This window comes from Barbus barbus (assembly GCF_936440315.1).
Source record: "Barbus barbus genome assembly, chromosome: 4".
Lineage (NCBI taxonomy): Eukaryota > Metazoa > Chordata > Actinopteri > Cypriniformes > Cyprinidae > Barbus > Barbus barbus.
In genome coordinates, this window is record NC_136732.1 from 39,799,223 (window position 1) to 39,822,206 (window position 22,984).

General features: G+C 38.7%; 1 protein-coding gene across 1 annotated transcript; it reads right to left on the reverse strand.

Moving 5' to 3' along the window:
* Positions 1–1,421: 1,421 nt before the first annotated feature.
* On the reverse strand, positions 1,422–15,962 carry LOC306863405 (uncharacterized protein). Its single transcript, XM_079406739.1, has 2 exons — positions 15,136–15,962; positions 1,422–4,019 (listed from the first exon to the last, which is right to left on the reverse strand). Exons 1-2 carry the CDS (start codon positions 15,752–15,754, stop codon positions 2,962–2,964), a joined length of 1,677 nt encoding a protein of 558 aa, XP_079262865.1. The 5' UTR covers positions 15,755–15,962; the 3' UTR covers positions 1,422–2,961.
* Between the last annotated feature and the right edge of the window lie 7,022 nt (positions 15,963–22,984).

The window sequence follows — 22,984 nt, forward strand, 5'->3', positions numbered from 1 at the left end:
CTATTTACCCAGCCATAAATAGAGGACAGGTGGTACAAATAGTGACCAATCAAATCGGATGTTTATGAAGCATTTGTGAATCCGGAGGAGAGTTTTCGGGAAGTTATTTACTCATATATTTACACAAGTTTCACAAATGAGGCCCATCGTATTTGAAATACAATACTTATGGGGCAGTTACATAATTGCCCATATGAGGTAACAAAGTAATATTGTAATAGGCTATTATAGTGTATTAAATACATGCATCAAACAATGTTCTTATGCATATCACTACATCCCCTTTATGCAATTAATCAGACTTAATATTGTAATTTTTGCTCTTAGTTTTTTGATCATTTTTCATTTGATCAAACTTTATCATTTACATTTGTTCATTACTCATCTGCTTTTGATCTTTTAACTTGCTTGGTTAATTATTTAAGCAAGGATCTTACCAGAGTTTTAATCTTTGTACCCTGCTTTACTGCCATCACATATTTACCACATTTAGTAACTGAACGATAATCAGTTGCCTTTTTAGGATCTTCACATAGAAATGTATACGGTTTCTTGGTAGAAATACTTTTCCATGGGCCGCTTGTTTCACTGACAAACTCAAACAAAGAGGCTAAATGTTGACAGTGGATGTATGGCAATGGCTCGTTGACACGCAGTTGTTCAAGCTTTTCAGTTTGACCCAGAATCTGATCCGGATGGAGAAGCACCGGATGAAGAAGTTGCAACTCTGCGGCTACAGCAGGACGTCTCCGAATGTTTAGTTTAAAATATTGTGTCTGGATACAGTCAGTGTTTCCCACACATAGACTTTACCTGGGCGGACCGCAACAATATCCACCGCCCGCTGCCATCAGCTCCCGCATCTCACACACTCGAGCGCGACTTTAGAACAATATTTAGTAATTTTCAGACCCTTTTGGCAGCTTTTTTCCCATAACGGGTACAAACTAACAAACCTAGCGACTTTAAAAAACAAACTATCATTCAGTTGTAAGACGTCTCCAGTACTGCCCCGCGAGCGCGAGGTCTCTCTCCCGGCGCAGTGTCGCCTCTCTCAGCGTCTGTTCTGAGCAGCGAGCGGCAGAGAAGCAGCGCTTTCAGTTTGCCTTAAAGCAGCAGACTCATCAATAAATCATTTACAAAACAGCGTTTACAAGCACTTGTCACTTACCGACTGTTTGGACTTTTAAATATGATCATAATTTGTCTGTTAATATGCACAGTTTATTACTCAGATGCAAAACAGTAATATAGCCAAAACCACTGCATATAGACAAGTTAGATGTACATGGATTTTATAAGACGATGTTGCGATTATGAATCAGGATTTAAGGAGTATAGTGACAGTGATTCAGGGTTAACGTATTATTAATGGGTCGTGTTTACTATTTATACTTGTTTTATGTATGACAACAGAAAATATGTAAATGTGAACAGCTTTATTGGGCATTAGGTTGTATTACAGTATGTAACAGTTCATAGAGTAGAACAGATCTGAATTGCCAAAAAACAATGCTTCGCTCGTTTGCAAGCCATGATGTCTCTCGCTCTCCTCGCACGGTCGTAGCTCATTTTCTCATGGGTGGGCAAAACAGAGCAAGGGGAGGTAACCTTTCTCCGTATGACTACATAAAGGGAAGATTCCAGATTGGGCCATCTGAGCTTTCATTTTCTCAAAGGCGAAGCAGGATACCCAGGGCTCGGTTTACACCTATCGCCATTTCTAGCCACTGAGGGACCATAGGCAGGCTAGGGGAACTCATATTAATGTTGAAAAACCTCATAAAGTGATTTTCATGCCATAGGACCTTTAATTGGATCAGCAACAATTTTTACTAAATTTCATGTAATATTTATTAAAAGGACAAGATTTTGCAAAATAAAAAATCTAGGTCATTTATTAAGTTCATACATATTTTATTATGAACAACTATTATTAACAATAGCTATGAAATTATACTTTTTCTTATTGATGTCTCACTGAAGCTGTGATTTTCATAGTAGTGTACTCTTTAAGCTCACCTCAAAATAATATGAAATCTTTAAAAATTACAGCACTGTAAAACCACAGACCAGCAATAAACTGTAAATTTATAATATTATGGATGTAAAAGTACAATCCAGTAATGCCTGTGAAGTAATATGTTAGCGTAGCACACAATCTTATACAGCTAGTCAGCTAACTGTGTTCTGTAGCATCTGCGCTGTGTTGCTAAAACTATCTTTTGGATCTAATTGCAATTATTTAACGCATCCAAGTTCTAGGTTATAATATACAAAAGTCTAAACATTAATCTTATAATAATTTTACAGAAAGTAGTGAAACTTACCCAAAATAGAGATTAAATATCTAAAAAAAAAAAAGGACATTTAAAGGGCTACACTTTTGGTGAAAGTTTTCAGACAGCTTTCAAAATGCCTGCCAGACAGTGTGAACACATGGACAGCCATATCTCAGTGTGCAATTATCTGATTAATTTGAAATTATAGGAGGTATATAGTAACAAAAATATCAATTAAAACATCAAGTATGATAAAACATGTTCTTTCTTTTTCTAATCTGAGCTCAAATACAGAAGTGTGCTTAATGGGTACGTTTACCCTAGTCCGCCATTGTTGTTGTAGCTGCTGCTGTTATGTGATGTAGCAGTGTCTGGCTAGTCGATACGTGGGGTAATGACATCATTGTTTAACAAAATATATGGATTGGCTGTACACACAAAACACAAAGGTGGTGGGGTTTTTTGACGCATTTATCCACTCTGGGACCGCTTTCATAAAATAGCAGTTTGAGGCTCCCAAAACGCTGGATCCATCTGGACAAAACGCTGATAATATACAAAAGATTTACATGTACAGCTAAATGCATCTCCTTACTGAGATTGTTTTTGTTTTTATTGTATGACTGTGTATAACAGATGATGGAATGAAACACTTCCCACGTGCAATGCAGTGATACAGTTACTCTCCAGTGTGAATCCTCTCATGTTTTTTCATATTTGTTGACTGATTGAACCTCTTGTCACAGTGTGAACACTTATAAGGTTTCTCTCCAGTGTGGATCCTCTCATGTGTTTTCAGATTTGGTAACTGATTGAATCTCTTGTCACAGTGAGAACACTTATAAAGTTTCTCTCCAGTGTGGATCCTCTCATGTGTTTTCAGGTCTCCTGACTTTTTGAATCTCTTATCACAGTGAGAACACTTATAAGGTTTCTCTCCAGTGTGGATCATCTCATGTGTTTTCAGATGTGTTGAATGATTGAATCTCTTGTCACAGTGTGAACACTTATAAGGTTTCTCTCCAGTGTGAATCCTCTCATGTGTTTTCAGATGTGCTGAATGATTGAATCTCTTGTCACAGTGTGAACACTTATAAGGTTTCTCTCCAGTGTGAATCCTCTCATGTGTCTTCAGATGTGTTGACTGACTGAATATCTTGTCACAGTGTGAACACTTATAAGGTTTTTCTCCAGTGTGAATCCTCTCATGCAGTTTCAAACAGCCTGCTGAACTAAAAGTCTTTTCACACTCAAAGCAGGTGTACTCTTCCACAGCAGTATGCATTTTCTGATGTACTTTCAAATTTTGTAAACGTGAAAAACTCTTACCACACAAATTACATGAATGTGGCTTCTCCTTTGCATGAACTTTCAAGTGTTTCTTCAGAACTGAAGCCCATAAAAACATTTTACCGCATTGATCGCATGGGTGCTGCTTCTCTCTAGTGTGGATGTTCATGTGTACCTTAAGGTGTGCTGATTGTGTGAAACTCTTTCCACACTGATCACAAGTGAATGGTTTCTCTCCAGTATGAATTCTCATGTGACACACAAAACTTGTTTTGTGTGTGAAACTCTTTCCACACTGAGTGCAGGTGAAAGATGTATTGGCTCTTCTTTTCTTTAAATCTTTCTGTTTGGTTGGAGAGCAACTCAAAGGTTTTCCTCCAGTTTTGACATGATTTTTCTCCTCAACTTCAGTTGATTCTTCATACTCCTCTTTTTCTTCAATGAACTCTGAAATAAAAGTAAAAATTTTAAATTTTTTGTAAATTGTTCAAAGTTGAGAAATGTGAACATAAAAGTGACCCCATTCAATGTTTAAGGTCTGTAAATACTAGGGGTGGAACGGTACACAGATGTTACGGTTCGGTATGCACCTCGGTTCAGGGGTCACGGTTCGATACAATTTCGGTACAACAGGGGAAAAAAAAAAATCTACTACGCTCAGTTTCTTTTCATTTGTTTTGAACCGACAGTTGTACAAATTACAATTTGTTTCCACCTAGATGTGAAAACACTAAATATTATTACATATTATATATTTATATATATATATATATATATATATATACACTCACCTAAAGGATTATTAGGAACACCTGTTCAATTTCTCATTAATGCAATTATCTAATCAACCAATCACATGGCAGTTGCTTCAATGCATTTAGGGGTGTGGTCCTGGTCAAGACAATCTCCTGAACTCCAAACTGAATGTCAGAATGGGAAAGAAAGGTGATTTAAGCTATTTTGAGCGTGGCATGGTTGTTTGTGCCAGACGGGCCGGTCTGAGTATTTCACAATCTGCTCAGTTACTGGGATTTTCACGCACAACCATTTCTAGGGTTTACAAAGAATGGTGTGAAAAGGGAAAAACATCCAGTATGCGGCAGTCCTGTGGGCGAAAATGCCTTGTTGATGAGTCTCGATTTCTGTTGAGACATTCAGATGGTAGAGTCAGAATTTGGCGTAAACAGAATGAGAACATGGATCCATCATGCCTTGTTACCACTGTGCAGGCTGGTGGTGGTGGTGTAATGGTGTGGGGGATGTTTTCTTGGCACACTTTAGGCCCCTTAGTGCCAATTGGGCATTGTTTAAATGCCACGGCCTACCTGAGCATTGTTTCTGACCATGTCCATCCCTTTATGGCCACCATGTACCCATCCTCTGATGACTACTTCCAGCAGGATAATGCACCATGTCACAAAGCTCGAATCATTTCAAATTGGTTTCTTGAACATGACAATGAGTTCACTGTACTAAAATGTTCACTGTACAAATGTGGTGAGGCCTGTTCTGAGTGGAACCTGTCCTGTTAAACCGCTGTATGGTCTTGGCCACCGTGCTGCAGCTCAGTTTCAGGGTCTTGGCAATTTTCTTAAAGCGTACGCAATCTTTATGTAGAGCAACAATTCTTTTTTCAGGTCCTCAGAGAGTTCTTTGCCATGAGGTGCCATGTTGAACTTCCAGTGACCAGTATGAGAGATTGAGAGCGATAACATCAAATTTAACACCTACTCCCCATTCACACCTGAGACCTTGTAAGATATCAGAGACTGAATCAGACAATTTTAAGATGCATTAGAACATTGAAACTTGAGGAGCTGGAATGCAGAGAGGCCTTAAGGAAACAGGACGTCGGGACGTCATAAATCTAGTTTGAAGCAAGCAATCTAACCAGCAAGCCTCTTTCACAAAACAGCTTGGAACATTGAGACAAAAGAACACTTATTGATAGTTCCAATTCAGGAAAGAGACTGTCAAATTTGGGGCAAGGAATCAAGACTGATGTTCAAAGAGATGGCCGTCACATGTAAACCTGTGATAGAAAATCACAAGCTACAGACCCTCTTCCCCCATACAAGACAAAACAGACTTCAATTCCTTTGTCTAAAAGAACATGGCATCAAAGGCATCATAGTCTTGTTATAGAAATCATGCTCAAAAGGTATACTTTGCAAGAGCCTGTAAAGTTCGGACCTCTGACTGAACACATAACAAGTTGATTTATGATTTGGTGGAGACACAAAGCAACTCCCCAAGCAAGGACAGTATCTAATTGGTCAAGACATCCAGATGGGACGGTCTGAAAACAGAGTTTAATAGCTCAGGACACCATCTTGGCTCTCTTGGATCTCTCTCGTCACTCTCACTCTTCTTCGTAAAAATGCTCTCGTAGTTACGCTCTCTCTTCTCTTTTGCCACCGCGTGCTGCTCTTTGAGCGTGCTCTGGCCCATGTGCCATAATGAGAAGGAAAACAACTTAGTCTCGTCACATCCTTTTATTTTTATTATTTTACTTTAGTTTCTTTTCTTTCCGTGGAGTTTCGTGTTCTAATGTAAGCTTGCTACAAAGTTCAGCTCGGACTGCACTCGCTTCAAACTTCGACCAGACCAAATCCGCATCCTCAGCCAACGCCCAAGACCTCACTTCAAAGACTATTGAACTTCCATCCAATCAGACACTTCGGGGAACCCCCTGTCTGCAACGAGACACAAAGGAAACCCGTAACACAGGCAATGCAAGCAAGTAACGTCTCCAAGTTCTGAATTGGTGACTTTAATATAAATCTTAGCCTCATTGAGAAACTCAAAGTGAGGGTTAAATAAGTGATTGATGGTTGTTCAGGTCTATGCAATTGAACATATTGCTGTATTGTTGGTAAGATGGCGCCGCGTATGGCTGCTGTGGTGTGGAACGCGCCCGTACTTTTGTTGTTTTTGTTTGTTTGTTCTGTGTTTAGTCATTCTCTTACTGTCAGTTTTACCAGAGACGAACTACTGGACATAAGGCAACACACACCGGACAATTTTTTTCCGGTTTTTGATTATTCAGACGCTTTGTTGGATGTTTTGGTCGGAGGGGCAGCGGTCCTAGTCAAACGCGTGCTCAGACGGAAAAGAGGGAAGCGCGCCGGCGCGCTGGTTAAACTCCGCGAACGCGGCTTCCGAACTGCGCTCCCAAGCATTCATCTAGCGAATCTCCGATCCCTTCCTAACAAAATGGATGAACTACTTCTCCTCACCCACACAAATAAGGACTTTTCAAACTCTGCTGCATTGTGCTTCACTGAAACCTGGCTGAGTGAAAACATCCCGGATAACATGCTTCATTTGCCGGGATATCAGCTGTTCAGATCAGACCGCATCACGGAGCTAACGGGGAAAACGAGAGGTGGTGGACTATGTTTCTACATAAATGAAGGTTGGTGTTCAGATGTAACAACTCTGAAGAAGATGTGTTCTCCTAATTTGGAGGCCTTCTTCATAAACTGTAAGCCGTTCTATTCACCCCGAGAGTTTTCCTCCTTCATTCTCGTGAATGTGTACATGCCTCCGGACGCGTGCGTGAGCGCCGCGATGCAACAGCTGGCTGAACAAATATCTGAAACAGAGCAAAGGTACCCGGACTCTTTTTTAATCATTCTTGGAGATTTTAATAAAGCAAATCTCTCCCGCGAACTGCCAAAATACAGACAGCAAGTTACATGTCCCACCAGAGACAGTAATATATTGGATCATTGTTACACAATAATTAAAGATGCATATCACTCTGTCCCACGGGCAGCTCTGGGGCTCTCTGATCACTGTTTGGTTCATCTCATACCGACCTATAGGCAAAAACTCGAATCTTCTAAGCCTGTATTAAGAACTATTAAGAGATGGACTAATGAAGCAGAGCAAGATTTAAAAGCTTGTTTTGACCTCACTGATTGGAGTGTTTTTGAAGCCGCTGCCACCGATCTGGATGAACTCACAGAGACTGTAACATCATATATCAGTTTCTGTGAGGATATATGCATCCCCACCAGGACATTCTTATCATTCAATAATGATAAACCGTGTTTTACTGGGAAACTCAAACAGCTTTGTCAGGCCAAAGAGGACGCTTACAGAAGTGGGGATAAAATCTTGTATAACCAGGCCAGGAACAGACTAACAAAGGAGATCAGAGTGGCTAAAAAGAACTACTCTGAGAAGTTGAAAAAAGAACTTTCAGCCAACGATCCGGCGTCGGTATGGACTGGTCTGAGGAACATCACCATGTACAAGACACCACCCCCACAGTCTGTGGAGAATCAACAACTGGCTGACGATCTCAATGTGTTTTACTGCAGATTTGAAAAGGCCAGACTGACACCCAGCACCCGCTCTGATCTGCACTTCACACATTCACCTTCCCCCCCTGCAACCCCCCTTACTCCCCCCCCCCACCATTCTACCTGCGTTTAAAGTCTGTGTAGAGGATGTGAACCGGGTCTTCAGAAAACAGAAATCTAGGAAAGCTTCAGGACCAGACGGTATTTCACCTGCCTGTCTAAAAGTCTGTGCTGACCAATTGGCCCCCATCTTTACACAAATCTTCAACAGATCTCTGGAGCTGTGTGAAGTTCCCTGCTGCTTCAAACGCTCCACCATCATTCCCGTCCCCAAAAAGCCCAAAATCACTGGACTTAATGACTACAGACCTGTCGCACTCACGTCTGTGGTCATGAAGTCACTTGAGAGACTGGTCCTGGCCTACCTGAAGGACATCACTAGACCCTTGCTGGATCCTCTTCAGTTTGCCTATAGAGCAAACAGGTCTGTGGATGACACTGTCAATATGGGACTGCAATACATCCTGCAACACCTCGACAAACCTGGGAATTATGCAAGGATCTTATTTGTGGACTTCAGCTCGGCCTTCAATACCATCATACCTGACCTTCTCTCAGACAAACTGAGACAGCTCTCTGTGCCCTCCTCCATCTGTCAGTGGATCACCAGCTTCCTGACAGACAGGCAGCAGCTAGTGAGGCTGGGCAAACTCACATCCAGGACTCTCACCATCAGCACTGGCGCCCCTCAGGGTTGCGTTCTCTCCCCACTGCTCTTCTCCCTCTACACGAATGACTGCACATCAAAGGACACCTCTGTCAAGCTCCTGAAGTTTGCGGACGACACTACAGTCATAGGCCTCATCAAGGACGGTGACGAGTCTGCTTACAGACAGGAAGTTGAGCAGCTGGCTGTCTGGTGCAGTCTTAACAACCTGGAGTTGAACACGCTCAAAACTGTGGAGATGATAGTGGACTTCAGGAGAAACCCCCCTGCTCTCCCCCCACTCACCATCATGAACAGCACTGTGACTTCAGTAGAGTCATTCAGATTCCTGGGAACCACCATCTCCCAGGACCTGAAGTGGGACAATCACATTGACTCTATTGCGAAAAAGGCCCAGCAGAGGCTGTATTTCCTCCGCCAGCTAAGGAAGTTCAACCTGCCTCAGGAGCTGCTGAAACAGTTCTACTCTGCAATTATCGAGTCTGTCCTATGTTCTTCTATAACTGTTTGGTTTGGTTCAGCTACCAAAACAGACATCAGAAGACTACAACGGACAGTTAGGACTGCTGAGAGAATTATCGGTGCCCCTCTGCCCAGCCTCCAAGAACTTTACACCTCGAGTGAGGAAAAGGGCTAAGAAAGTCACTCTGGACCCCTCACACCGAGGTCACTCTCTCTTTGTACTGTTGCCCTCTGGCCGGCGCTACAGATCACTGAGCACCAGAACAGACAGACACAAGAACAGTTTTTTCCCCCAGGCCGTATCCCACCTGAACAACACATAACACACCCCGGTACTGTACATCTGTAAATAACTCATCAAACCTTCATCTGTACATAGGACACATGCACATTTACAGTTCTGTCTATGGTCATGTCTCTTTTCTGTATATTTTTATTACTATTGTTATTCTTAATTATTGTATATTCTCTTCATTAGTGTTCTTTATCACCTTAATTATATGTTGTCTGCACTATGTTTGTACTTTCTGTACTGGAAGCTCATAACACCAAGACAAATTCCTTGTGTGTGCAAACACACTTGGCAATAAAGCTCTTTCTGATTCTGATTCTTCTAAACTTGGGATTTCACATTTTCATTCTCTTAAACTCATCCTTTCCTCACTTTCTGCAACGTGTGAATGCTTGTGTTCATGTGTTAGATTAGTTTATATAAATCAAATCTGATTTATATTGAAAAGAGAAGTATCTTGTGTTTTCTGCTCACAAGTTAATGTCTTAATCTGCCGATTTTGTTACTGTGCTATTAAATAGTGTTTTCACTATATTTTGGATTATAATATCCAGTGCAGAGTTTGTTATATGGCTCGTTCAATGAATCGCCGTAACAGTGATTCTGTTCAAATCCCTATAAAATTATAAATGATTCCCTTTGAGCTAAATTAAACTTAAATTAAAAAGAAATTAAATTTATTTAAATTACATATTAATATTACTTGTATTACGTTACAACCTTGTAACACTAAGGAGTCACATGACACCGGGGAGAGAAAATGGCTAATTGGGCCTGATTTGGACAATTTCACTTAGGGGTGTACTCACTTTTGTGGCAAGCGGTTTAGACATTAATGGCTGTGTGTTGAGTTATTTTGAGGGGACAGCAAATTTACACTTATATAAATGTAAAGTAGTGAGTGTTCAGCTTGTATATATATATATATATATATATATATATATATATATATAATCTGAAGTGCATATATACATACAAGGAATCAATTATTGAAATATATTTGATTTAGTTTACAGATAAACAAGGGGGAAAAACAGTGCGACAGGTAACGTAGCCTGCAGTTTCAGTTAATTTTTGTGCTTGTAGAGATAAGGAAACAGTTGAACTGATCGCGCTGGAGCGCGCACACAAACACAAAAATACATCAGTTCCAACATTGCTAACTTGACAGCGCAGTTGTGACTGGAAGAAGTGGGGGTACTGGTCTGCTTATCTCTAATGATTGGAAATTTATACCTTGACCTTCTCTGGGTATTAACAGCTCATTCAGATTCAGAATCAGAATCACATTCAGTCACTCATTCAGAATCACATTCAGTCACTACTACCCACCCTTAATCCATTTTGTTGTTATTTATCGACCCCCAGGACCACAAGGTAACGTCCTGGATGAATTGGATGTGCTGCTCTCAACCTTTCCTGAGGATGGTACTCCCCTAGTTATGCTTGGAGACTTCAACATCCACCTAGATAAACCTCAGGCTGCAGACTTCCACACTCTGCTTGCCTCTTTTGATCTCAAGAGACTGTTAACTAAGGCTACTCACAAATCAGGCAACCAACTGGACCTCATTTACACGGATCGTGTACTGATTACTCCACTGCACACCTCGGATCACTTCCTCCTCACTCTTAACCTCAACATGATTCCTGACTTGGGCTGGGTGATATATCGAATGCAATGATCATGCACATCTCGTCAGTAAAGCTTGTTTTGTGATTAGCGGTAAATCTCCATCACTTGCTTTCAAATGGAGCGGCATTTAATACACAGAGCCGTAGTTTACTGACAAGCATCTCTTGATGCTAACAATGCTACTGATACTTTCTGCTTCACTCTTACATGTTGCTTAGACACTGTCTGCCCCTTGTCTTCCAGGCCAGCCCGTACCACCCCTTCGGCCCCTTGGCTGTAGCTGATATTCTCCGCGTTCTAAGATCAGGGCTGCTGAAAGGGTGTGGCACAAATCAAAAAATCCTACTGACCTTAAAGGTGGGGTATGTCGTTTTTAAAAAACATTTTAGAAAACTGAGTCGGGCCGAGTACCAAAGCAAACTTGTAGCCAATCAGCATTAAGGGGCATGTTTACTCATGATGTGGAGGAGAGAGCGTTCAGTGCACATGACGGACATTAGCCGAGCCGAGCGACAGAAAGATAGAGATGGAGACAGATTTAAAAAAAAAAAAAAAAAAAGAGAAAAAAGTCTGCAGAACGATAAGGCAAAAAGTAGGACCCGTGTAAATATCGGATCAGATTTCCAGCGCAGGAGAGAACTCAAGGAGCGGAAGGCCTGCGATCGGACGCCAAGGTTGCTTTGTTTCTTCTCGATAGGTGAGTAACACCGTGTCTACACTGGACAAGGCGCACCGCAACAGCTAAATTCTGCCTACACTGGACGCAATAAAGCGACCATTGAAAATTATTTGAAATTTGTGTCAGCACGTCATAAATAGAACATAGCAGCAGTTTTCTGTCGGAGATCTGTTGCGCCGCGCAGCATCCAGTGTAGACAACATCACTGATTATAATGACTTCTATAGCATTTTCTATAGTATTTTGGCATGCCACTCGCTTCCGGTGTAGAAACGGTGTAACATTGATTTTGATTTGTTTAACAGAACTAATCGCTGCCTGGGTTGTGTAGGCTACGTATGTGTGGGGAGGAGCTATCAAAATAGGGGCAAGACCCTTTTGGGGTAGTGGCGTGTTTGTTTTGGTGATTTCAAATATCATTGGCTACCAGAAATCACTTACCCCAACTTTAATGTGTATCGGTCACTCCTCTCTTCCTTCTCTGGTAATGTCTCCACTACTAAAAGGACACACTATCATAAAATTAACAATTCGCCTAACTCTTGCATGCTCTTTAAACCATTTTCCTGCCTCCTTTGTCCTCCTCCTCCCCCTCCTTTATCAATTCTAAAGGCCATTGCACACCGAGTCCGAATTTTTTGTCCGAAATTTTCGCACGTTGAAAAATATATACGACCTCACGTTTTGTCAATCACGTTTGCACACTGCCTCCGAAATTTTCGTCCGTCAAAAAAAAGTTCAGATCGGGTTCGATTTTTTGCATTTTTCGCATCCGTATAAAGCATTTTGAGATGCTTTGAGAAGGCGTTTTGACAATTCAGAGCCACCGTACAAGTGAAAGCCAAAATCCAAAATAGTTTCAGACAAATTAATACACTTCGTCTTGCAGCACAGAGCACTTTATGACAAACAAATTGCGGAATACAAAGATACAGAATATAAAGAACTGCTGTAGCCTATTTTTTTTTATGCCTGGCGCACACCTTTCCGATGCCGCAGTTTGGTGTGTGTGTGTGTCTGTGGGTGTATCCAGACAGTCTCTGTTCAGGATAAATTGGTTCATGGAAATTGGTGGTCTTCTTTTTAATATGTGGATTCAGTATCGCTAGCAAAGTATCAAACTGAGGCACTGACATCCTGAAATAAACTTTGAATCTCTTGGGATAATCCCGCAGCTCTTTGATAAGGAGGTGGAACTCTCCTTCCTCTCTGCGCAATCTAAGGATTGGATGGACCCAATATTTCCTTTTTCTTTTTTTAAAAAGAGAGAGGACAACAAAATCATCCTCACTGCTTGAAGACATTTTGTATAGTTTTGTGATTTTTTTCGCAACGGATTAATTAAAACGCATCGGACTCAGTGTGCAAGGTCTCTGTGCGTGACGAATTTTTAAGATTGCGAATGCGAAAAAACGCATGCGAAAATTTCGGAATAACATTTTTAAGCTGAGCCCCCAGCGTGAGTTTTTTTTTTTAAGCGACCATTATTTTAGAATGTTTAGCCTTATTGTTTCCATGGCGACGCATCATGCTTGTCATGTGACGCACCACAGCAACAATAGTGCTGTATGACACATGGATTGTTTTTATCTCATTTTTACTTTTTTATTATTAATATTCACAAACATACTCACTATATTATGAAATATCTGATATTCCTATTCTGAAAAATTTGCAAGTAAATGTATTTGGTAGTTTAACACTCTGGTTGTGTTCGGGTCAAACTGACTTGGAGAAGATTTTCTTTTTCCTGAAAATACTAGTTAATATTATCGCATTGGACTCAAAACTACTGACTTTGTTCACACAGGGTATAAGTACTTCTCAGAATGTTTTTTTTTTTGTAATTTTTTGTGGAATTTACTTCACCTAGTCACACTTGGGATGTTCCCGGTCAAAAATGACTGGTCTCCAAACAATTGCTTATACATCTCTCATTACGCTATGTTAATCACCAAATATTGGATTTATTATTTTTGTCAACTTGTTTTCTTTCATTAGGACTGGTTTTGTGTTTCTATTTGCATCTGATTTATCGTAGGCTTCATTTATCCGAAAGTAGGTACTTCATCTTTTGAGTGAAAAAAGCATTTTTTATGAATAATTTTCACATAAAAAAAAAAAAAAAGATAAAAATTTGCACTATCACAAAAAGTCACCACCAATGAATGTAATCGACATGAATGTGAAAAGACATGAATAGACAAATCTATTTTTTAAAATGTCTTGTCTGTAATAGTATGCATATGCTTGATGAAGGTCAGTGGACCGAAACGTTGTTTGTAGCATGGACTGATAGTTGGCGGGATATTATAAATTTTTATTGATTGGATTCGACATCGTTGTTGGAATGTTTTTCCTACGCACCCATCAATTTCTCAGGTGTGCTGAGTTTGTGTTGATTTAAAAAAAAAAAACATTAATACTAATCCCAAACTTTTGAGCAGTAGTATATGTATGCATGTGTGTGTATGTATATATATATATATATATATATATATATATATACACAGAGAGAGAGAGAGAGAGAGATACATATATAGACAGATAGATTCATATATGCATTTTATTTAGAAATTATATATACAATTAATATAAATTATATATAACAACACCGCGCCACCGATGGTAGTTGGTCCATTACCACAACTGTGTTAAAAATCAGCCACACTACTTTTGGACTGTGAACAAAAACACCTGCCTACTCCCATTCTAAAGCTTGGATGAGCCAGGATCATTTTTAATATAACTCTGATTGGATTTGTCTGAAAGAAGTCAGTCATATACACCTAGGATGCTCTGAGGGCGAGTAAAGCGTGGGCTAATTTTCATTTTTGGGTGAACTAACCCTTTAATATTTTTCTTGGGCTGAACACAAAAGAAGATGTTTTGAAGAATGTGGGTAACCAAACAGTAGCTGGTGCACATTTGATAGTAGGAAAAAATATTATGGACATCTGTCCCACAACTGTTTGGTTATACACATTATTCAAAATATAATTTATCATAACATCATAATATTGTTTTCTGTGAATGAGTGAGCAGAATGATTTTCACATAATTTTTGTAGCATAAACTCTAGTCTACCACATCCAGTTCTCAAAAGTCTTGATCAAATGTTCTGTGTGTATCATGGCCTTAATTCAGTTGAATTCAAATGTAAAGTTTTTCACTAACCATGCATAAACGTTGTTTTCTCAGAAACACAAACATGTAGACTACATTCATGCTGCTTTCATATTATTGTTGCAGTTTTTGCTAATTATAGTGTAATCAGACTTTAGCCATTAATCTGTTTCTTAACATATTAAAAAATAATAATAATAATAAAATGTCAGGGCATGTCACAACTTCATCAGAGACCCAAAACACCATCAGACCCAGAGGGTTAAAGCTTTGTAAACCTAATGTACCACAAACAGTCATTAAAGATGAATGAAGAATAAATACCAACCTCCTTGTTCCTCGTGTTTTATTCTCCTGGTTTCTGGTTCCTCCTGTTTTATTCTCCTGGTTTCTGGTTCCTCCTGTTTTATTTTCCAGGGTTCGGGTTCCTCCTGTTTTATTCTCCAGGGTTCTGGTTCCTCCTGTTTTATTTTCCAGGGTTCTGGTTCCTCCTGTTTTATTTTCCGGGGTTCTGGTTCCTCCTGTTTTATTTTCCGGGGTTCTGGTTCCTCCTGTTTTATTTTCCGGGGTTCTGGTTCCTCCTGTTTTATTTTCCAGGGTTCTGGTTCCTCCTGTTTTATTTTCCGGGGTTCTGGTTCCTCCTGTTTTATTCTCCAGGCTTCTGGTTCCTCCTGTCTTATCATGCAGGGTTCTGGTTCTTCCCATTTTATTTTCCGGGGTTCTGGTTCCTCCTGTCTTATCATGCAGGGTTCTGGTTCCTCGTGTTTTATTCTCCAGGCTTCTGGTTCCTCGTGTTTTATTCTCCAGGTTTCTGGTTCCTCGTGTTTTATTCTCCAGGTTTCTGGTTCCTCGTGTTTTATTCTCCAGGTTTCTGGTTCCTCGTGTTTTATTCTCCATGTTTCTGGTTCACTGGTGTTCTCTTCACTCTCTTCTTTAACAAACACCATCTTCACAGCAGATCTCAGTTCAGATGATACTCCTCCAGATATTCCTGCTTGTTTCAAAACTTAGTCACGACTCTGAGGATGAGAATATTACAGGTACTTACTGACCTGATTCAAAAAAAACGTATTTCTCTATTAACAGAAAGATTTCTTTGTATTAAACCAGCATTACGACAAACAGACAGCGCGGTGAAACTAATCTTCTTCCTCTGAGGTTTAATGGTGTTTGGCAAACAAACGAGTGTGTTTAGCGCCCCCCGCTGGACTGGAGTGAAGCGGCGAGAGGAGGGAAATAATACGGGGAAGGTGCGCTGATTTGTTTCCTTTAAAAAAAAAAAAGCCGATCTGCACAAATAAATGATTAAATAGTCGCGCATAGTATTTGAGCCTCAACAGTCTTCGTGAGTGAGGATTAGAAGAGAAAAACAAGCGAATTATTAATCAAATATTTCATTGAACATAACACAACGTTGCAGCATGTAAATATGGAAATAAAATCAATGAAAACACTTGATAAGATGGAGCTTAATTAAAAAATAATATAATAAAATTTAAAAAAAAGTAAATTCAAAATATTGAACAGGTTTAGCATTAAAACAACATGTCCTTCTAAATATCTGGGCCTTAGGACATAACCGACTGTATTTACAAGGATATTTTGATACAGACGGTTTCATCGGGCGCACACGGCTGGTCCGATCGAAGTTAACTTCCAGTCTGTGTTTGTTTATCGGTCTGGTTACTGGCGCCGGCTACAAACGTAGTTAAAGTTAAAGTGATGACTAATGAAGTTTGGCTCAGGTTGTTGTGAAAAGTTAAGAGAAAGCCAACAAAAGTTAAGAGAAAACTGACAAAAAACACACTGGAAACAAGCCAACAAACCAAAACCGAGAAGAAAAAGCATACAGAGAAGGACAGTGACTCTGAGAAAGAAGAAGATTTTTGCATTGTCTGTTTGGAGAGCTACTCCAGACCGAGCGAGGTGTGGCTTCAATGTTGGCAGTGCAAGGCATGGGCTCATGAAGCCTGCACTGATGGTGGTTCCATTTACGTTTGCCACAATTGTGAGTCAGATGGGGAATTGTGAATACTTGATGCTATGAAATAATCAGTTTGTGTTCTTTTGGTGGTGTTATGAAATTGTTAGGGCCTACATCAGTTTGTGGGATTGACAAAGGTGTTACATGGTTGTGTACTTGTTTTTTTACTTTAATAAGTTAACTCAGTGAACTCTGGTCTCAAATAAACTAAAAAAAGATTTGAAAAATGATGACGAAGTATGAGTTTTACTACATCTAAATGACTGCCCCTCGGTACATATATGGGGACAGTTGCAACATTTTTCAGGGTCCATTTAAGTACAAATTACTTTCATATCATCACATGTACACATGTTGCAACAGTATGGGCAGGTAGGTGACATATATGGGTTTAATATATATATATATATTTTGTCTTTCTAATACAAACAGTCGCTGAGAAACTGAAGGAAATGTAAAAAGTGTTGCAACCGCCCCCACTCTCCCCTATATATACATATACATATATATATGTGTGTGTGTGTGTGTGTGTGTGTGTGAGAAGAGTTCAGATGCAAAAGCTGCTAAACGCCACCTCCATCAAAAATGAGATAATGACATTGAGCTTGAATGCTTACAGCACATTCTAGTAGCCTACACGTTCAACAAATATTTTTGCTTCAAATCCTCTAAATCCCAGCGTCAGCCCATTCAGAAATATCGGTTTGTTGGCAAAAGCCTCTAAACGCCACTTCACTTTGGCAGCAAAAGCTGCTATGTTCCGAGAACCAATCAGAAGGCGCGAAGCGCGAATCTGCCAGTTTTTTATTTTTGTTTATTTTTTTATTTAATAATAAGAAGTTTTTAATAATCTCTCATTTTGAAAAAATTATCTGTGTTAATGACATGCTATTAATGGTTTTACTTTAGAATGTGTTTAGAACTCTCCAGAATGATATTTGCATTCACTTCATGTTGGTGTAGTAGTAGCCAATAGGCTGTCTTCCCTGGGCGCCAGTTCGCTCAGCCCTACAGTGCTGGAATTTAAGCCAATGGTTCCCCTGTTGCTATGCAAAAAAGTTTATATTTTGCCAATCATCGTCGTCGAATTTTATGGTTTGGGGGCTCTGAAAATATCGCCGGTAGTACCAAGATTAGAGCAGTGCGCCTGCTGCGTGGGACATTTACCTCAGAGGAGTGCGAGTGCAGTATGGCAGCGCCAGCGACGTCGAGTAGCATTAATGTAGTCGTGGGAGTTGAGCTAGCCCCAAATTCAGTTAAATCTCTACACCTGTATCTCTTCGAAAGAAGAACATTAGCGGAAAAACTAATTGTAAAAGAACTCGGACCAGACAAGCCAGAGGTGAATATAACCCAACAGGCGCGAGAAAAGGAGAAAACCTACAAGAGAACCTTTTCCCGAGGTTGGTTCGATCGAAAGGTTTGGCTTACTAGCTGTGGTTATGCCAATGCAATCTTTTGCAGTAATTTCACTTAAATGACTGGCTGTCATTTTCATTGTGATTTAAGTGAAATTACTGAACTTAAATATACGAGCTTGATAAAAATATATATCTCACCATATATATATATGAACCCAGAATGCATTGCAACATGCTTTATAATTGTCACCATTGTTGGAATTCACAGGCTGATTCTTGATGTCTGTGTGTCTCTTTTTTAAAGAGAAACTTTAAAAAAATTATTTGAATTACATTGTAAAAGTTAAAAATATTATGCCGTACAAGGCCAGTGCTGCTATAATTAATAAAGTTAACCTAACTCAGAAATTGGACTCTGAGTTCAGTGATTCAGGTCAAATGATTGTGAAATAATGATGATGTTAAAACACAACCAACACCATCAGATCACCTTTACTCTTTGTTCATCTGGCTGTTATAACTCATGTACAGCAGCCAAACAAAACCTAAAGTGAATAACTTAAGGGTCAAGAGCCCAACTAAAACACACACTGATCTCCACAATGGTGATTTAAATGATGGTTTTCTCCTTCAGTGATTCTGCTTGTTAACATCAGTTGTCTTCAATGTTGGCAATAAAAAAAGAAAGAATTCTTAATTCAGATATTTTTGTTTAAAAACATTTTTTGTAAATTTTACTCATTTTAAATGGTTAACTTGTAATGAATTAATTATTACTCAATTCCAATTTGTTAAATGTATTTAATAATATTGCTTATAATCTTTTGCCACAATTTTGAGTGAATATAGCGTATTCATGTTTATGCTGTCATGCTCTTACTCACTCAGTCTCTCTCTCTCACTCACAGTCACACACCATGTTTCACACACATTTGCCATTAAAATAGTGATCTCAATAGGAATGTAACTGTATGTTTGCTTTGCTTTTTCTGAGTTCTGAGCTGGATTACTGTGTTTCATACTAGTTAAAATGTTAAAATAATTTTTCTTCTCATACTTGGTGTTCTTCAAGAATGCTGTCCCACGCTTTCTTTGAGAGCCTTCTCTCTTTCTCTAGTATCAACACAGACTGTTATCCATTATCCAATTTGTCTACAGTGAACTTTAAAGATATGTAGTCTACAGCTGGGGATTGATTAAATAACTAGATTGTTGTATTTCCTATAATAAATTATCGTTATGCGTTTGCACTTTTTCTATCTGGACACGAAGCATAATAAACATGCAACTTGTTGATTATCATTACCTGTGAAACTGTTGATTTCTACATGGCAGTTCAAATAATAGTATTTTTAGACCATTGGTATTGACTGGTTTGAGTTATTTTATTGGTATAAGCAAGGGACATGTGTGGCCTAAAATGCACCAGAATGCAGGAAATCACATCTATGAAATTAAAATGTTTCTGGGGGAGGAGACCCCAGACCACCCGCACAAATAGCCCCACCTAAAATATTTTTCACCAGCCGCCACTGATATATATATATATATATATATATATATCCATTATCCCACTGATATATATATATATCAGTGGGAAGTCGTGGCCTAATGGTTAGAGAGTCGGACTTGTAATCCAAAGGTTGCGGGTTCGAGTCTCGGGCCGGCAGGGATTGTAGGTGGGGGGAGTGAATGTACAGCGCTCTCTCCACCCTCAATACCACGACTGAGGTGCCCTTGAGCAAGACACCGAACCCCCAACTGCTCCCCGGGCGCCGCAGCATAAATGTGTGTGTGTTCACTGCTGTGTGTGTGTTAAATGCAGAGCACGAATTCCGAGTATGGGTCACCATACTTGGCTGAATGTCACTTCACTTCATATATATATATATAGCGATGAGGCACCTTTGAAAAACACAGGAATGATGGCGCAGCAACAATAGCACAACAGTGCAAGGTCGTTTATTTCCAGTGTCCACAGTCCCAAAATGCACAAATTTAACCCAAAATAAAATAAAAGAGAGAAACCATTTTAAGGTAAGTACAAGGTAAGGAATTCTTTTTTTAACCTTCTACATAGAGGCAAGTTAATAATTCTTCCATTTCTCACAGGTATACAAGTTAATTCACACTATGCATGCATTATACTCGACGGTAAACATTTAACGCATTATTAACACATAAATCAAGGACATTTTCCCCCGTTCCCCTCCACAAAACATAACCACATGGAACGGTCCAGCCAGCGAAAGTTCTCGTCTTAAGCATTTACGAACCGCCGCCGGGGTTTTGACCTTCTTTTTTGTCTGCTGTACCAGCAGCATACCACACAGAAAATGCCACAAGCAAGAAGCTTCACAGCACGAACAAAGACACGAACTGACAAATATAGCTAAGTTAATAAAAGATGTTATAATTAAACATATAATCCGGTACTGCGTGAGTTTATAGAAATGGTGATAGCGGGAACTATGTGAAGATAAAAGTGAGTGTATGCGTGTATGCAAACATAATATTAATATTAATATTTTATATATATATATATATATATATATATATATAAGAATTCAAGCAATGTTTAGCATCATTACTTGTCACATGATCCTTCAGAAATCATTATTATATTCTCATTTGCTGCTCAGCAAACATTTATTATTATTAATATTATGTTGAAAACATCTGAGTAGAGTTTTTAAGGTTTCTTTGATGAATAGAAATTTCAGAAGAACAGTGATTATCTGAAATAGAAATGTTATGTCATATTAACACTACTTTTGTAACATTATAAATGTCTTTATCATTACTTTTGATCAATTTAAATCATTCTTGGTAAATAAAAGTATTAATTACTATAATTACGTTCTCAAAAAAATTAATAAAATAAAATAATTATAATTATACTGATTCCAAGCTTTTGAATGGTATATTGTCTGATGTTACAAAAGCTTTTTATTTCAGCTGAAAGCTGATCTTTGGATCTTTCTATTTAATCAAAGAATTCTTTAAAAAATTTACTGAACTATTTTAAATAATAATAATAATAATATTGTTGTCAATCGAATAAAACAAATAAAATCGAATAAAATATTAGACTCAAAATGATTAATAGATGCACGCACAATTCTCCATGTAGCTACTGCATACATTTTATGCATGCATCTTACTAACCACAAACAAATGTATTTCAATTTGAGTCTGTGGAATTCGGGATTAAATGTTTATGCACTGATTTTAACAAATACAGACATGTTTGAGCATAAAAATGTTGTGATCTGCATTAATATATCATAAATTGCTCATGCAAAAAGGAATCCGTGCATGTGTGGATCAGGTGACACACGTGCATTTATTGACATCTTGTTTGCATTAATCTTGTTTGGTTCATTTGGATTTTGAGACTTCATTTTCGCAGTTTGCAGCATTTCACGACGCCCACACACACAACTACCAATGAACAAAGCCCAGTGCAATTCATTAACGTGTACACGATTTGAAAAATTCGCAAATGTGCATCTCTACACTGAAACAAATGCTTTTCAGCCAGTGTCTGCAGAGTTAAGAATTACATCAATGTGCAGCATTTTATACAAATAGGGACTTATTTTTTAATACAAATGTTATAGTTTGTATTAAACTATCATAATTTGTGCATGCAGCGATTAAAATGTGCATTTGTGGATCAGGCGACGCACGTGCATTCATTCACATCTCTTCTGAGTCGATTCTATTTGATTCATTTAATTTTGAGACTTTCGTTCCGATCCACACGCAGCTGAGCCTAAGAACATCAGCGAGCACTAGATGGCACTAGCCCCAGTAAGTAACAACAGTAGCATTTTTAGAGATTTGCTGTTTACACTAAGTGAAAATAGCCATTCTATACATGCTGTAAAAGTAGCAGATATTTGCAATAAGTGTAAATAGTAATTAGACGATATTTATAGGCTACTTATAAAAGAATGGCGAATTAGCATTGTCAACTTCATCTTTGTAGACGATACTGACTCAGAAAACAGTTTAGTAATAAGTAGGCCTAAATAAAATGTGTTCTAGCTATTTTTCCCTAAACATTCATTGTCATTCCATTAGCCAGCAGGCTTTATGCTAATAGCGGCTCATTGTTTTAATACAGTACAGTTTAACCTAATGTAATAGTTTAATTAATTGAATATAAACGTGCAATTACTAATGGCTTAAATGAGCAACTCTAATAGCCCTTTAATGATAATAATAATAATAATAATAATACAAGTAAGGAATAACTGACAACGTGCCGTTGAATTACAGAAGAAAACAAAACACAAAGGTAATTTAATCCCGAATTGAAATACATTTGTTTGTGGTTAGTAAGATACATGCATAAAATGTATGCAGTACATGGAGAATTGTGCGTGCATCTATTAATCATTTTGAGTCTAATATCATCCCATAAATTTAGGATGGATAGTATGCACATTGGGACGCAGGCTATCTGAATGGACCGTTGAATCACTGGCTCACTTGATTTGTTCAAAAACTGATTCATGAATCACTGTGTTATGCACCGTTGTATAAAACTAATTTATAAAACTTTTAACATTTTATGTGCATGATAAGTTTTACGTACTAATTAATAATCCAAAGGGGATGGTGGTTTTACAGAGGGGATGCTTTTTGTCATTTCCCCCCCCTCAATTCGAGCCTTGATTATAACTATAAATTATACAAAAGAAAGACGCACTCAGTGCTTTTCAAATTTCATACCGGTTCAGTGTTTTCAACCGAATAAAGTTTATTTTAGGTTTCAGGCATTAAATACACTTCAGTTATGAACAGAGAGTGAATGTGCGTTC